At 44.9% G+C, this 17,994-nt stretch overlaps 1 protein-coding gene across 1 annotated transcript; it reads left to right on the top strand.

Moving 5' to 3' along the window:
- The first annotated feature begins 14,732 nt into the window (after nt 1-14,732).
- LOC124672842 (glyoxylate/hydroxypyruvate reductase HPR3-like) lies at nt 14,733-17,266 on the top strand. The gene is made up of 2 exons (XM_047209007.1): nt 14,733-15,241; nt 16,550-17,266. Exons 1-2 carry the CDS (start codon nt 14,786-14,788, stop codon nt 17,084-17,086), a joined length of 993 nt encoding a protein of 330 aa, XP_047064963.1. The 5' UTR covers nt 14,733-14,785; the 3' UTR covers nt 17,087-17,266.
- The last annotated feature ends 728 nt before the right edge of the window (nt 17,267-17,994 follow it).

The raw sequence follows: 17,994 nt of genomic DNA, 5'->3' as shown, positions 1-17,994 counted from the left end.
AATGAAGAACTTTTCCTCAATTTGATTTTGCCGATTTCCTTTGAGTTTAATTGAGCCAATTCCCTCTTCTACTGACCTTGCCGATTCGTCCCCTTTGCCAATGCGTAATGAGCTGATAGCACCGCATCGGTCCTCTAAAATTCGCCCTTCCCTTCTTCAACTGATGATTTTCTAAATCTGGCAGACAATGCAGGATCTTCAGGAAAACCTTTGAACTTTTCTAACCAAACCCAATAATCCTCTTCAATACTCATCATTTGTGAAGAAGGTTGCAATGAAGGATCAGCCGATGATATCCCAATCGGCTCTTTAAACAGAGCAAAATAGAACATCCACCAGGCCTGCTGCCCCCCGAGTCTTGACCAAGGCAAAAACAGAAACGAGGACGCGTAACTTAGCTGAATTAGCCTGGGCTTGATCATGCGAGCCAGCCGATTTGCACATAAATCGGCTTGCGGAGAGCCTTCAAGGTGGGCTGCCCCCGAGCTTCTTCAGTCCGCTCCTAGCGCCTGCTGGTCGGATCGGCTCCTTTCCTTTGGCGGATCTAATGCGATCCATCCTCGACCTGATCCGCACGTCCGAGGCTGCTCTTGAAGAGAGGATCCGAGCCCTTAAATTACTCCATTGAGGAGTTCTTCCATTAAAATCCCCTTCGTGCTTCATTGATCCTCCGATCGTAACGGTTATTCCTCTCGGAGTCGATGGCCGCGCATCGGCTACTTCTCAATTCTAAAGTCGATGCCCTTGCATCGGCTGTAAAATGTTTAAAAATTTTAGGCCGATTTGTGTATCGGCCCCCATACTTAGTATTACCCATCTAGGTGCCCCCCGAGCCGATTCTGTCAAGAGAATTGATGGTATCGGCTCGTCAGGCAGTCCCTGTTGGGTCAAACGTTGATCCCAGACAGAATGGATGGTGAGGATAATTTTGGCCGATCGCTGGAATCACAGACCTGTTAACGGCGGGGAAGGTGACTTCAGGGAAGGTGACTTCCACCATGTTAACGGCGGGGAAGGGTTGGGTGTCGACCTTCATAGCGTACTGGTTGAAAATTAGACGCCCCTTCTCTATCGCCGCTTGGATGTGCTGACGCCACACCCTGCAGTCGTTGGTGGCATGGGAGAGCGAGTTGTGCCATTTGCAGTATGGCTTTCCGTTCAACTCTTGCGCCGTGGGGAACTTGAGACCTTCAGGGATCGTCAACTGTTTCTCCTTGAGCAGGAGGTCGAAGATTTGCTCCGTCTTGGTCACGTCAAAATCAAATCCCCTGGGCGGCCCTGGTGGCTTTACCCATTTGCAGGACACGGGGGTTCCTCCCGAGTCCACTCAGCCCACTGCTATTTCTTGGTCTCCCATAGCGCCTTCATCTTCGCCTGCGTCAACCATGGTAACCACGCGCTTGAATTTGTCCCGGTAGACATCCGGGTGGCGCCTGTTCATACGCCGACAGCTTCGCACCATGTGTGCTAATGAAGGGTAGTCCGCTTGGGCGGCCACGTCCTTGATCGATGATGACGGACCCACCACCGCCAACTCGATCGCTTCTTTTTCGCTTACGTGAACCGAATAGCATCGGTTCCTAACGGTCCTGAAGCGCTGGATGTATTCCGACACCTGTTTCCCCGCGCTTCGTCGTACTTGTGCCAAATCGGCAATGCCAGCCTCGGAAGCCTCCGAGTGATATTGCTCATGGAACCGTTCTTCCGAGCTTGCTTCCAAGTCCGGACCGAGTTCGGTGGCAGCGACGTGTACCAACCGAAAGCCGATCCTGTGAGGGACCGTGAGAAGTACCTCACGCGCAGCTCGTCCGACGCTGAGATCATGCCCAGCTGCGCCAAATATCGGCTCACATGCTCGATGGAGCTGGAACCATCCGATCCGCTGAACTTTGTGAAGTCCGGGAGCCGATATTTGGGTGGTAGCGGGATCAATTCGTACTCGTTGGGGTACGGCTTGGTATAGCCGATCGTCTTCCTTTTCGGCATCATGCCGAACTGATCTTTCAGGATCGTACAAATCTGATCCGCGGTGATGGCTGCAGGTACCGAACCCCGAAGATTCGCCGGAGTGGCGTACTTTACCAGCCATGCTTGTTTTTCCGGTTCTGAGCCAACTGCAGGAGCTGGGCTCTGGAGTTTTGTCGGGGTGGCGTATTTAGCTAGCCACGTTTGCTTCTCAGGGTCTGCCTCCGACGTTCCTCCTGTTGTTCCAGAAGTCCCCGCTGTTGCAACCTGGTTCGAGGGTGCCCAGGTGCTGCAGTCTGGCACGTATGCGCATGCGTATCCGTGCGGGATCTCCTTGGGCGCGTCATGTAGGAATTGGTAGTCACTGGGGTCACCACCAATCTTGTAGACGACGTAGGCCGATGAGTTCGGCGCCTCGGGCGCTGCCAACGCGAACGGCAGCGGCGGACGGGACTGGATTAGCAACTCTCCTTGGTGAGTCCCTAGGGCTGGTCCTGACGGAGAGTGCTGATGGCTCATGATTTCCTGGATCACGCGAAGAGCGACGCGCTCCAACGTGTTCACCAGGCTCTCAGAGTGGCGGTGCGGCGAATGAGCCACCATGAAGTTGACCTCCGACGCGACGACCTGGTGCGTTCTTCTGACGGGGTGGATAGATCCACTCCATCAAGGGCGCCTTCAGGTGAGAACCCCTTCCATCTGATGCCATGGGAGCGGGTCCTGTGGAAAGAGCCGATGAGGTCGGCTTCGAGGACGGCTTTGACCTCGTCATACTTCTTCTTGAGCTCGCCAATGAGGTCCTCGTAAGTGACCGGAGTCTCTTCCGCCATCTCGGATGTAGATGGCGATGTGGTGGATGTCGTGGATGTTGAAGATGGTCCCACCGGGCGTGCCGAAATGTGTTGGCGTCGAAACCCACCGGCGGGCGTGGATCGGCCAACACCGTAGAGCCGGGAACAATTAGGGCTGCGGCTGGCCCCAGTCCCTCAGAGCGACGGCCCGCAAAGCCTCCTGGTCGCGCGTCGATGCAAATTGCAACGGCGTGCCACCTGACCTATACCTGGTCAGGAAGGTGTGGATGATGCCTCGCTTAGTTTCCTGCAGGGCACACACGTGCACGTTAAATACGAGCCTCGATCGGCTCTCAGGTTATCCTGTGAATCGGCTCATGGAGCCGATCCACCCATGATTCGTCCAAGGTGGCCGAATATATGGTGGTCCCGCTTGATCAAGATAAAGCATATGAGATCCACGACGATCTAGGGTTTTCACCGCATAATCGGATCATCCTACTCACGATTGGGCCTCGCGCTCGCGCACGGTGACCGTAAGACAGCCCTAGACAAGGCCTAAAAACCAACACGAGGTTGATCCTCGGAACATCCTGTCTAGGGCCAGCAAACTACACCCTACACGCCGCTGGATCCTCCAACCCTTTGTAAGGCCTAACTATTGCGAGATATTAAACTAATCCTCGATAAATCAAGGAGCAATCGTAACGGATCAGATCTACCGAATAACGATCAAGCGGGGTGCCGCCCTGCACCCATGATGAGGTACAAGGACGGCTAGATGCGCAAGGGTTGCACTACGACAGCATATGATACTAAGAACAATGCTAACCCTAACACATCTATGATAACTACGTTGCTCGCCATCAAAAAGGCTTCGTACGAGCAACGCATGAACAACGTGGGCAGGCTCGTGCTGCCTAGATCGCAAGATGCGATCTAGGCAGCATGGTGCTTACCGGAGAAACCCTTGAGACGAAGGGGTTGGCGATGCGCCGAGATTGGTTTGTGTTGAACGTTGGTTGTTGTTTATTCCATAAACCCTAGGTACATATTTATAGTCCAGGGGACTTTCTAATGTGGGCGTGCACCAGACCGTGCACGGGTAAAACTCTAACTCCTAAACTAAGATGCGATCTAATATGTTACGGATACATGGGCGTTTAGCCCAACTTGGTACAAAAGGCCGATTCACGTATTTTCTTCCATGTATAATCTTCACGTCCATCTTGATCGCGGCCCACCTCTGACTCGGTCAAATTCTGGTGATAACAGTTCCATGCTACTTTATTGATGATACCTACATGTTTTATGCACATTATATGTCATATTTATGCATTTTCTGGAACTAACCTATTAACAAGATGCCGAAGAGCCGATTCGTTGTTTTCGCTGTTTTTGGTTTCAGTAAATCCTAGTAAGGAAATATTCTCGGAATTGGACGAAACTTTCGCCCAGGGTCCTATTTTTGCACGAAGCTTCCAGAAGACCGAAGAGATAACGAAGTGGGGCCACGAGGCAGCCAGGGCATAGGGCGGCGCGGCCTGGCCCTTGGCCGCGCCGACCTACCCCCTGGGCCCCTCGTGTGGCCCCCCGCGTTGACCCTCCGCCTACTTAAAGCCTCCGTCGCGAAAACCCCAGTACCGAGAGCCACGATACGGAAAACCTTACAGAGACGCCGCCGCCGCGAATCCCATCTCGGGGGATTCTGGGAGATCGCCTCCGGCACCCTGCCGGAGAGGGGATTCATCTCCCGGAGGACTCTACACCGCCATGGTCGCCTCCGGAGTGATGAGTGAGTAGTTCACCCCTGGACCATGGGTCCATAGCAGTAGCTAGATGGTCGTCTTCTCCTTGTTGTGCTTCATTGTTGGATCTTGTGAGCTGCCTAACATGATCAAGATCATCTATCTTTAATACTATATGTTGTGTTTGTCGGGATCCGATGGATAGAGAGTACTATGATTATGGTGATTATCAATCTATTGTTCATGTGTTGTTTATGATCTTGCATGCTCTCCGTTACTAGTAGAGGCTCCGGCCAAGTTTTTACTCTTAACTCCAAGAGGGAGTATTTATGCTCGATAGTGGGTTCATGCCTCCATTGAATCTGGGACAGTGACAGAAAGTTCTAAGGTTGTGGATGTGTTGTTGCCACTAGGGATAAAACATTGATGCTATGTCTAAGGATGTAGTTGTTGATTACATTACGCACCATACTTAATGCAATTGTCCGTTGCTTTGCAACTTAATACTGGAGGGGTTCGGATGATAACCTGAAGGTGGACTTTTTAGGCATAGATGCAGTTGGATGGCGGTCTATGTACTTTGTCGTAATGCCCGGATTAAATCTCACTATATTTATCATATCATGTATATGCATTGTTATGCCTTTCTCTATTTGTCAATTGCCCGACTGTAATTTGTTCACCCAACATGCTTTATCTTATGGGAGAGACACCTCTAGTGAACTGTGGACCCCGGTCCTATTCTTTACATAGCATACAATCTACTGCAATTGTGTTTTATTGTTTTCTTTGCAAACATCTTCCACTCGATACGTTTAATCCTTTGTTACAGCAAGCCGGTGAGATTGACAACCTCACTCGTTTCGTTGGGGCAAAGTACTTGGGTTGTGTTGTGCAGGTTCCGCGTTGGCGCCGGAATCCCTGGTGTTGCGCCGCATCACATTTCGCGACCATCAACCTTCAACGTGCTTCTTGGCTCCTACTGGTTCGATTAAACCTTGGTTTCATACTGAGGGAAAACTTGCCACTGTGCGCATCATACCTTCCTCTTGGGGTTCCCAACGGACGTGTACATCTACGCGCATCAAGCACTTTTTCCGGCGCCGTTGCCGGGAGATCAAGACACGCCTGCAAGGGGAGTCTCCACTTCTCAATCTCTTTACTTTGTTTTTGTCTTGCTTTATTTTATTTACTACTTTGTTTGCTGCACTAAAACAAAACACAAAAAAATTAGTTGCTAGTTTTACTTTATTTACTGTCTTGCTCTCTATATCAAAAACACAAAAAAATTAGTTACTTGCATTTATTTTATTATAATGACTAGTCCTGTAGTTGTTGCTCTATCACCTGAGGAATCGATCTTTACCTTTAAACAAGGGGGTGAGGAGAGTTTTGAGAAAGCCTGGTCTAGAATTTTTGATTCTTATAGTAGAACTGAACCTAAAATGCCTCTAAGTTTGCTTCTTAGTAACTTTTATTTTGGTCTTACTCTTCGTTATAGATATGCCTTAGATGCTGTAGTAGGAGGAGATTTCCTCCATTGTGATGGAGATCAAGCTTTTAATGCCATAAAAAAATTAGTCACATCATCTAGCGCTGCTAATAACTTTGATTTATCTCTGGCTAGCATTCTTGATAGATTGAACACTCTCGAAACAAATATATCTTGTTTAAAAGAAGGGTACAACCATATTCGCGAATTTTATGATTATGTTCCACTAAGCTTTGAACCTTCAATGTGGGTGCCTACTATAAAAGTTACCATTTGTGATGAAATTTTTTATGCCCGCTGTGATATTATGTCTGAGTTCTGTCTTATGCCTAAAAGCATTTATAAATCTTTGCCACTTTGGGAACTTACTAAAAGAGGAGAAGGAATAACTCTTACTAATAATTCTGTTACAATTCCTAAGGGAATAGCTGAAGGTGTTTTCACAACCTTTCTTGGAAGAACGGTATCCACTGATTATCTTGTTATTGAATGTGTAGGGACAGGACAAATTACGCTTGGAAGATCCCTGCTGAAACTCATGGGAGCAATCATAGATATGGGGAAGGGCACTCTAAATTTTACCTCTACACCAGGGTGCGGTCATGTATTCCCTAAACCAAAAAGTAAGAAGAGTAGGCTCAAAGCCTTTGGTAAGAATGTTGATGCTCCATCTCTCGATGTTACTTGATTTGCACTTTCTGCGCCTAGCTGAAAGGCGTTAAAGAAAAGCGCTTATGGGAGACAACCCATGTTTTTACCTACAGCAATTTTTTGTTTTGTTGAGTCTTGGAAGTTGTTTACTACTGTAGCAACCTCTCCTTATCATGTTTTTGTGCCAAGTAAAGTTTCTATGTCAAAGTTGATGTTATATTTAGGATCGCTGCGCAGAAACAGCATTGCTGTCTGTCACGAATCTGGGCACAGTTCTCTGTAGAAAATTCTAAAAAATCTGCCAATTTACGAGCGTGATCCCCAGATATGTACGCAACTTTCATTAGTTTTGAGTTTTTCCATTTGAGCAAGTCTAGTGCCAGCTTTAAATTCGTCTTTACGGACTGTTCTGTTTTTGACAGATTCTGCCTTTTATTTCGCATTGCCTCTTTTGCTATATTGGATTTATTTCTTTGATCCATTAATGTCCAGTAGCATTATGCAATGTCCAGAAGTGAAAATAATGATTGTGTCACCTCTGAATGTATGAATTATTAATGGTGCACTAACCCTCTAATGAGTTTGCTTGAAGTTTGGTGTGAAGGAAGTTTTCAAGGGTCAAGAGAGGAGTATGATATACTATGATCAAGAGGAGTGAAAGCTCTAAGCTTGGGGATGCCCCCGTGGTTCACCCCTGCATATTCTAAGAAGACTCAAGCGTCTAAGCTTGGGGATGCCCAAGGCATCCCCTTCTTCATCGACAACACCATCAGGTTCCTCCCCCGAAACTATATTTTTATTCAGATCACATCTTGTGTTCTTTACTTGGAGCGTCGGTTTGTTTTTGTTTTTGTTTTGTTTGAATAAGATGGATCCTAGCATTCACTTTGTGGGAGAGAGACACGCTCCGCTGTTGCATATGGACACATGTGTCCTTAGGCTTTACTCATAATGTTCAAGGCGAAGTTTCTTCTTCGTTAAATTGTTATATGGTTGGAATTGGAAAATGCTACATGTAGTAATTCTAAAATGTCTTGGATAATGTGATACTTGGTAATTGTTGTGCTCATGTTTAAGCTCTTGCATCATATGCTTTGCACCCATTAATGAAGAAATACATAGAGCTTGCTAAAATTTGATTTGCATATTTGGTCTCTCTAAGGTCTAGATAATATCTAGTATTGAGTTTTGAACAACAAGGAAGACGGTGTAGAGTCTTATAATGTTTACAATATGTCTTTTATGTGAGTCTTGCTGCACTTGTTCATCCTTGAGTTTGCTTCAAATAACCTTGCTAGCCTAAACCTTGTATCGAGAGGGAATACTTCTCATGCATCCAAAATCCTTGAGCCAACTACTATGCCAATTGTGTCCACCATACCTACCTACTACATGGTATTTCTCAGCCATTCCAAAGTAAATTGCTTGAGTGCTACCTTTAAAATTCCATCATTCACCTTTGCAATATATAGCTCATGGGACAAAATAGCCTTAAAAACTATCGTAGTATTGAATATGTACTTATGCACTTTATCTTTTATTAAGTTGCTTGTTGTGCGATAACCATGCTTCGGGGAACGCCATCAACTATTGTTGAATATCATGTGAGTTGCTATGCATGTCCGTCTTGTCTGAAGGTCTATCATTTTAGTGGTTGGAGCATGCAAAATTGTTAGAGAAGAACATTGGGCCGCTAACTAAAGCCATGAACCATGGTTGAAGTTTCAGTTTTGGACATATATCCTCAATCTCATATGAGAATAATAATCATTGCTTCATGCTTGTGCATTTAAGAGGAGTCCATTATCTGTTGTCCATGTTGTCCCGGTATGGATGTCTAAGTTGAGAATAATCAAAAGCGAGAAATCCGAAATGCGAGCTTTCTCCTTAGACCTTTGTACGAGCGGCATGGAGGTACCCCTTGTGACACTTGGTTGAAACATGGCATGCGAAGATCCGGTAGTCCAAGCTAAGTAGGACGAGGTGCGGGCACTATTAGTATACTATGCATGAGGCTTGCAACTTGTAAGATATAATTTACATAACTCATATGCTTTATTACTACCGTTGACAAAATTGTTTCATGTTTTCAAAATAAAAGCTCTAGCACAAATACAAGCAATCGATGCTTTCCTCTTTGAAGGACCATTCTTTTATTTTTATTGTTGAGTCAGTTTACCTATCTCCTTCCACCTTAAGAAGCAAACACTTGTGTGAACTATGCATTGATTCCTACATACTTGCATATTGCACTTGTTATATTACTTTATGTTGACAATATCCATGAGATATACATGTTACAAGTTGAAAGCGACCGCTGAAACTTAATCTTCCTATGTGTTGCTTCAACACCTTTACTTTGATTTATTGCTTTATGAGTTAACTCTTATGCAAGACTTATTGATGCTTGTCTTGAAATACTATTCATGAAAAGTCTTTGCTATATGATTCACTTGTTTACTCATGTCATTACTTTTGTTTTGATCGCTGCATTCATTACATATGTTTACAAATAGTATGATCAAGATTATGATGGCATGTCACTTCGGAAATTATCTTTGTTATCGTTTTACCTGCTCAGGCGAGCGGAACTAAGCTTGGGGATGCTGATACGTCTCCAACGTATCGATAATTTCTTATGTTCCATGCTACTTTATTGATGATACCTACATGTTTTATGCACATTATATGTCATATTTATGCATTTTCCGGAACTAACCTATTAACAAGATGCCGAAGAGCCGATTCTGTTATTCTGCTGTTTTTGGTTTCAGAAATCCTAGTAAGGAAATATTCTCGGAATTGGACGAAACTTTCGCCCAGGGTCCTATTTTTGCACGAAGCTTCCAGAAGACCGAAGAGATAACGAAGTGGGGCCACGAGGCAGCCAGGGCATAGGGCGGCGCGGCCTGGCCCTTGGCCGCGCCGACCTACCCCCTAGGCCCCTCGTGTGGCCCCCGCGTTGACCCTCCGCCTACTTAAAGCCTCCGTCGCGAAAACCCCGGCACCGAGAGCCACGATACGGAAAACCTTACGGAGACGCCGCCGCCGCGAATCCCATCTCGGGGATTCGGAGATCGCCTCCGGCACCCTCGCCGGAGAGGGGATTCATCTCCCGGAGGACTCTACACCGCCATGGTCGCCTCCGGAGTGATGAGTGAGTAGTTCACCCCTGGACCATGGGTCCATAGCAGTAGCTAGATGGTCGTCTTCTCCTTGTTGTGCTTCATTGTTGGATCTTGTGAGCTGCCTAACATGATCAAGATCATCTATCCGTAATACTATATGTTGTGTTTGTCGGGATCCGATGGATAGAGAGTACTATGATTATGGTGATTATCAATCTATTGTTCATGTGTTGTTTATGATCTTGCATGCTCTCCGTTACTAGTAGAGGCTCGGCCAAGTTTTTACTCTTAACTCCAAGAGGGAGTATTTATGCTCGATAGTGGGTTCATGCCTCCATTGAATGCGGGACGAGTGACAGAAAGTTCTAAGGTTGTGGATGTGCTTTGTTGCCACTAGGGATAAAACATTGATGCTATGTCTAAGGATGTAGTTGTTGATTACATTACGCACCATACTTAATGCAATTGTCTGTTGCTTTGCAACTTAATACTGGAGGGGGTTCGGATGATAATCTGAAGGTGGACTTTTTAGGCATAGATGCAGTTGGATGGCGGTCTATGTACTTTGTCGTAATGCCCGGATTAAATCTCACTATATTTATCATATCATGTATATGCATTGTTATGCCTTTCTCTATTTGTCAATTGCCCGACTGTAATTTGTTCACCCAACATGCTTTATCTTATGGGAGAGACACCTCTAGTGAACTGTGGACCCCGGTCCTATTCTTTACATAGCATACAATCTACTCGCAATTGTGTTTTACTGTTTTCTTTGCAAACATCTTCCACTCGATACGTTTAATCCTTTGTTACAGACAAGCCGGTGAGATTGACAACCTCACTCTGTTTCGTTGGGGCAAAGTACTTGGGTTGTGTTGTGCAGGTTCCGCGTTGGCGCCGGAATCCTCGGTGTTGCGCCGCATCACATTTCGCGACCATCAACCTTCAACGTGCTTCTTGGCTCCTACTGGTTCGATTAAACCTTGGTTTCATACTGAGGGAAAACTTGCCACTGTGCGCATCATACCTTCCTCTTGGGGTTTCCAACGGACGTGTACATCTACGCGCATCACCCTCCTCCAATTAGTTCAGGACAATTTGCCTTCAAGTGCCCTGGTTGACCACATTCGAAACATGTTCTATCATATGTAGTTGTCCCAAGTTTTTGATAATTACCACCTCCTACAGCGAGCAAGGCTGAGCGCCTTTGTGATATGCCATGCACCATTGGTCCCGCTGCCTCCAATTTGAGACGAGTCTCCTTGCTTATTATTGCAGAAACCGCTTGCTCTAGACTTGGCAACTTCTCACTACCATACAGAGCAGCCCTCCTATTTTCAAACCTGTGATGGAGACCATTTAGGAAATCCCTAACACGCCTTTTCTCATTCCACTTATTGTATTTCTCAATACATTTGCCACATTCCATCTCAACAGGATCATAGTAGTCTAGATCACTCCACAATCTCTTCAATTCCGACACATACTCGACCACAGTCTTCTCACCTTGGCTCAACTCTTGCAATTCCTTCTGAATTTTACATGCCAACATTTCATTTCCCACTCCTGAAAATGTACCCTTGAGGAGCCTCCAAATTTCTGAAGCTTCCTTGATCCTCTCAACTTGTTTGGCGATTTGAGATGACACTGAACTTAACAGCCAAGCCCTCACCAAAGCATTAGTCACCTTCCACTTCTGACCCTCTTTAGAATCCTCTTCCATGGGTTTCTTTATTGTTCCGAGTATGTATCCCTCTAATTTTCTTGAGACCAAGATGGTTTCAGCATGCTCTGCCCAGCTGACATAGGTTTCTGGACCTTCTAGTTTTATATGTGGCAGCTGTAATGGATGAATTTCCTCCTTAATCTCAGCTTCAGGTCTTAATCCTCCTTGTTGTCTGCTAAGGGCATCCAGCAAAGGCCTGTACTTGTCATCCATTGCCTTCAGAACAGCTGCAAGCTCCCCAGCCGTGACCCCCGCAGGAGCACCTGAGTTATCTCCCATCTTCCACCAACACCACTAATCTACAGCACTACAACCTCTCCCAAAAGATTTGATCACAACACACCTCCAGAAATCGCAGGCAACAGCAACACACCACCAGTAATCCTTCTTCTCTCCACTCCAGCCTCCAGGACAGCAGCAACACACCACCAGCAATCTAGTCTCCAGGACAGCAGCAGCCACAGCACCTATTCTCCTCTTCAAATGTCTTGCTACAGGTGATCTTCTCCTCCCAGATCTCAACACAGATCTGCCACTCCAGGAGACCAGGACCAAGCTCCAGCAACCTCCTTTCTCCTAGGGCTCGTCTCCAACCACAAGTGACAGGATACGACCCCCTTCTTCTCCTTTCCGATCCAGAGCCGCAGCACCTCCTTCCCTCCACTTCTCCTCACCGGGATCTCCAGAACGGGAACCGGCTCAACGCCGGCGAGGGCCGAGCGCCTCCTGCTCTGATACCATGTCTACTGAGAGGATTTTTCTGATGTGAATCGATGGATGCTTCATCCAGCTTCTCCATCCTTCTATTATAATGTTTACAAGTTACAGTTAAGTCCCTCTACTACTTTACATATTACAAGGACCTCCAACATTATGTACTACAAATTGCCACAAGTCCCCAGCTAAACAAAACGCCAAGATCAGGGAGAAGACATTCCACGAAAATTACAAATGATTCAGCACCAGCAAACTAAACAAGAAACAACATCTCTGTTTTTCACACGGTCCTTGAATTTGCTGACGATATATTTAATTAATTAAGGCTAATACCGTTTCCCCACAAAGATGCTAGCACCTGCATCTCTCTCCAGATCTAATTTACGAATAGTAAAAAAATGTTCTGGTGGCCGTACTGGCGAAATAGTTACTGCTGCGGATCACTCCTGCTGGAGGTTCAAAGGCAAGCGTGTTAATTTAGTAGCAGTGGTAGTACTAACGATGAAAGCAAGATCTCTCTCTGCCTCATTTGTCCCTACAACAAGGTACTGATGCTGCACATTATTGTGTCCAATGCTGGCCGTTGAGATCTACATTCAAAACGATCCAATTGCATGCATCAGAGATACAGCCACATATGCATCGGCAAGAATAGTTATGTCGACATCCTTGGAAATGCGAGCAGGAGGAACAACAAAATATTGCGTGTGTGCTCGTATGTACTACTCCATTATAGGCGAAAATATGTGATGAAACTTAGGTACTCATTAAACCTGATAAGTTCCCAAGCCGTCTTTCCGGCTCTTAAAAAATCCTGACAAATTTTATTTTTTGCATGTAGAGGACGCACGTATGTGCATGTCATTTTTCATAATTATAATCAAATGTATGTAGTTAGGCAAAAATGACAAGTTCCGAATGTCTGTAGGAAACTTCCCGCTCCCGACTTTTCTGTAACTTACTGGTCGGTACACTATGTTTTGGGAATATCAAACCTGAAGATTCACATTTTCTGCAAGGGTCCATGGAAGCTAAAACACCTCTTATGGTCATGCTATAACTAGGTTTTGGGAAGATTGTTGGATTTCTGTAGTTTGTAGTTTGGCTGTTATATTTGTAAGGGTCCATACTGTTTCTTTGAACCAGGGATCAGTTCTCGTAGATTTAGGAGAGCTCTAGTTAGTATCCTAGGAGAACAATGGACAAACCGGTAGAAGTTTATCCGAGGAAGCTCACAAACTTGTTTGAAAGCTTACAAGCTCTGGCGTTTTGCCAGTTAAATCTTTGTACTGATCTGATATCAAACCCACAGAGTTGTGCCTTACAAGTTACTCTAGAAAGTTAAAATTGCACTCGTGGTGAAAACCTTCCTCTGGTTAGTGCTTGAAGGGAGCATCCTGAGTTCCTGCCTAGGGATGTGTTGCTCCACAGAAGGGAGGTGTGAAAATAAATTTCTTTTCATGGTAAAGATGGAACTACTCCCTTTTTTTTTATGTGTCCTCTAGCCAGATGCATTTGGAACATCACGAGCAATGTATTTGGTTTTGAATGTCATTTCTTAAATGTTGAACAATGCATTTCTAATTGGTTGAAAGCTATGTAAAAAAGGAAAAGAAACTTGGTAGCAGTAGAGATTGCTGCAGTGTTTTAGGAGATTTGGAAAGCTAGAAACCTCCTTTTTTTTTGAAAGCATTTGGCCTGCCAAACCGATTTCGGTTGTATTTAACATTTGCTACTAGATTCAATGGTGTATCTCCTTGCATGTGAAACATGACGCAAAAGACAAATTCATCTTCTGCGCTGTGTTATTGGAATAAGTGGCGATGCATGTCTTTCCTGACAATTCTTCTCCACTTTTATCTTAGATGGAAACCTGGGGTGAGCCCTTGTGTTTGATGTCGGTTTACTAATGAAATAGGGGAGACCCTTGTCTCTCTGAAAGAACATAAAAGTGTTGTATTTAATCCTTCTCATTGATGCACCTGGGCACTAGTGAGACTTATGTTTCTGCCAAAATTTGAAAATCCAACTTCTTAGATTCCAAAAATTATACTGGAAAATATGTAGCTAGATATATACCCCCAAGATTGTACATCAGAAGTTTCATTTAAAAATATGTTGTACTACCTCTGACTATAAATAGATATCAAAAGTTTGACTAAATTTAGATGTATCTAGACACTCTTTAGTGTATAGATACATTCGAATTTGAATTTTTTTGGCATCTTTTTATGAACGGAGGGAGTATTTTGGGAAAGAAAAGGAAGACAAATTTCTGTCAAAAATGGGTATTTTACTCTACAATCATTTTTTCTATAGCCCAAAAATGAACGAGTTTTCTACCGAAATTTTGCGCGGTTATACGGACCATGTATATGTAGGGCACATATCCAACAGTATACATATTCCCAAAGAACTTTCGATATTTTTTTGCAAATAAAAAAGTATACTTTTCAATTTTTTTAACCGAAGGGCACCACTGCACGAGTGAGTGTCCTGGCTCCCTGGAGAACAGAGCATATCTGAACGAGGAGGAACTTTTCGCAGCTTTCAACTGGTCAAGCATGGCATCGGCCGGCTGCATGCCGGCCATCTTCCTCTGCCGCCCGCCGGAAGCGTCCTTCTCCGCCGCGCTTCGCGAGCGCTTCCGCGTCCTGGACTTCCTCGCGTCCGGCGAGCCGCTCCCTGCCTTCCTCGCGGCGGCCGCGGCCGCGCCGGAGCCCCCGCGCGCTGCAGTCGTGACGGGCAGCAGCTCCGTGCGCGTGGACGCCTGGTTCCTCGACGCCGCGCCCTCCATCCGATGCGTCGTCAGCACGGGCGCCGGCGTCGACCACATCGACCTCGCCGAGTGCGCGCGCCGCGGCGTCGCCGTGGGCAACTCCGGGGATGTCTACTCCACCGACGTTGCCGACTACGCCGTCGGCTTGCTGCTCGACGTGCTCCGGCAGGTTTCGGCGGCGGGGCGGTACGTCCGGCGCGGGTCTTGGCCTGTGCAGGGCGACTACCCTCTAGGATCCAAGGTCCGGTACTCCTTGACTTTGTTGCTCGTTCTGTTCTTTGCTTGCTATAAATACTAAATTTCCACAGCAAATTAACTCAACGTGATTCAGTGATCGTGATCTTCGCTTAGCTTAGACATTCATTTCGTTTATTTCCTTTTTCTGATTGTGGAACTTTTGTTAGGCGATTACTAGGAATACAATTGAGAGGAATTTAGAGACAATATACTGTTTTTGATCCATTAATTGATCTGTAAATGATCTAATAAGTGAAGCACATCTGTAACTGGAAGGGATTCTCATTCAGTAACATTTGCTTGATGATACGTTAATTCGACAAAATCAACTGTTACATTGGTATTCTCCTTATCCATGAGTTGGAGAGACAATGCAATGGAATAATGTGCAACTATATCCAAATCACCTCATAAAATTTCCTCCTTTTACCATCAATTCCTTAAAGATCAAAGAAGCTTAATCTTTGTGGCGTTTACATATTGCTATTCATACTTCTAAAATATCTCCCTCCCTTGCTTGTAAATATAATATGTCAAGATTTAATTAGGTAGGAAGTGTTTAAATCAAGCATCTTTCTGAGCTTTAAACATCATATTCACAAAGCTATTGGCTGAGGTGGGTCTTTCTATTTAGTCCACACGGTTGTCTGTTGACACCCTAATAATTTTTGCAGTAGCTATTAACCCAAATCCATTGATTCATGCAACTATATAGATCTTTAAGATATCATCAACAATACATAAACCAGTATGTCAACATAGGCAGTTTAATTTTGTGTAGCGAACAAATTCTATCCAAATTTACTCGTTGCAGACTATGAATAGAATGATTTCAGAAAGCCATGGCAGCAGAATCATTGCTGGTTAATATTTTCTATTGTTATTCCACTTACAAAACTCAGGATGGAAACTGAGGGCAATTACCCGCAGATAGAGGAAGGGTCACAGTAGAGGGAATCTCTGTCCAGGTTTTTGCAATTGTGTTGCTACAAGCGCCATACAAGTATATGGTTTCGAGTATAAATTAAACAAACTCCTCGTCATATATACAGGTGTGGAAATAACCAGCAAATCGATCCTTGAATATATTGAAGGTTAAATCCTTGTTTTTTCATTGGAGGTGCTATTGATCTTATTTAGTTTTTTTTTAGTCTATATCTACCACATTATTCTGTATGTTTGAGTGATTGCATTCACAGGTTGTCAACTATACTCTAGTCATCCAATATATTGCACTATTTGGTAATAGACGAAGACATTATTCTTTGTTTGGCAATACAAATTTATAATTTTTTTGTTTCGTTGATCTCAGCTTGGTGGCAAGCATGTTGGCATCATCGGCTTGGGAAACATTGGCTCCCGGGTTGCAAAGCGGCTTGAAGCTTTTGGTTGTGTTATCCACTACAACTCGAGAAAACAGAAGGATTCAGTCCCTTACAAGTACTTCCCAAACGTTCACGATCTTGCTGCTGAATCCGATGTGCTCATTGTTGCATGCGCACTGAATAAGGAGACCTGGCATATTGTGGACAAGAATGTGCTGGAGGCCCTCGGAAAGAGCGGTGTGATCATCAATATTGGGAGAGGATCGAACATCGATGAGGCGGAACTGGTCGTGGCGCTCAAGGAGGGAAAGATTGCTGGCGCGGGCCTTGACGTCTTCGAGCATGAACCCAAGGTGCCGGCAGAGCTGTTCTGCATGGACAATGTGGTTTTATCGCGCCACATAGCGGTGTTTACAGAGGAGTCCAGGTCGGATGTCCTCGCGCACACCATCGGCAATCTTGAAGCCTTCTTCTCGGGTCAGCCATTGCTCTCTCCGGTGCATGCTGATTCTCTAGTGAAGTGAGTGCAATTCAGGCCACTCGAAGTGGCTTGCATTTTATTATTGTTGCTACCACATTGAATTCTTGTTCTCTTCCTGAGAACATTGCAGTAATATACTCTCTCTGTCCCCTTATATTGGTTGTAACATCTTATATACTCCGTATGAAATGGAAGGAGTACATCATTATCATGTTTCCACTCACGATCACTTGCACATATCTAAACCTAGCCTGTGTGGTTTGCAAAGAAAAAGCAATTAACCAAATAATACTAATCTTATATAGCTACCGCTAGGCAAGCTTGTCGTTAAATTTCAGAACGCTCATAACTGATCTCTGGAAGTGAACCAGATTCTTGCAAAAAGTATTTGTAGCAACTGGCCCAGGAGAGACCCATTACACTGATCTGAGCTCTCGAAGTAGAAAAGTACCGGACCAGAAGATAAGGCCTGTAGTTCCCGTGTATTAATCCTGGTATGAGGATTCGTATTTCATAAGTTGTGCTGAAAACATGGTACGGCTCTTTGTCTTGGGCAATTAAGAAGCTAGAACCAGTAAAGGGACTTCCTGGGAAAAATTTGGAGCTAGCTATCTTGCCCAACACTTAGCTAAATTAACTTACTGAAATTAGCATCTTTTCACCAGTGGCGACACAACAAGTATTATTATCATGCAGTACTGCCAACAGCAAGTTTTGTAGTCAAAGAAGGGATTACTAGTATACTCAAGTCTTTCTATGTATATTTGTTAGTACTATTCTAGGAAGTAAAAAAGGACAATGTGACCCTACAAATTGCTATTTAGACTCACTTTGGTCGGACGGGAAGGATGTGCACATGCACGGATGCACCCTTTAATTAAAGTTCCAAAAAATGCTATTTCCAAATTTTTGAAAATTTGAAAAAATGTACGTATGTTGATATTATGTTGA

The sequence above is a fragment of the Lolium rigidum genome, chromosome 7 (assembly GCF_022539505.1).
Source record: "Lolium rigidum isolate FL_2022 chromosome 7, APGP_CSIRO_Lrig_0.1, whole genome shotgun sequence".
NCBI classification, from domain to species: Eukaryota; Viridiplantae; Streptophyta; class Magnoliopsida; order Poales; family Poaceae; genus Lolium; species Lolium rigidum.
This window is presented reverse-complemented; position numbering and strand designations above follow the sequence as displayed.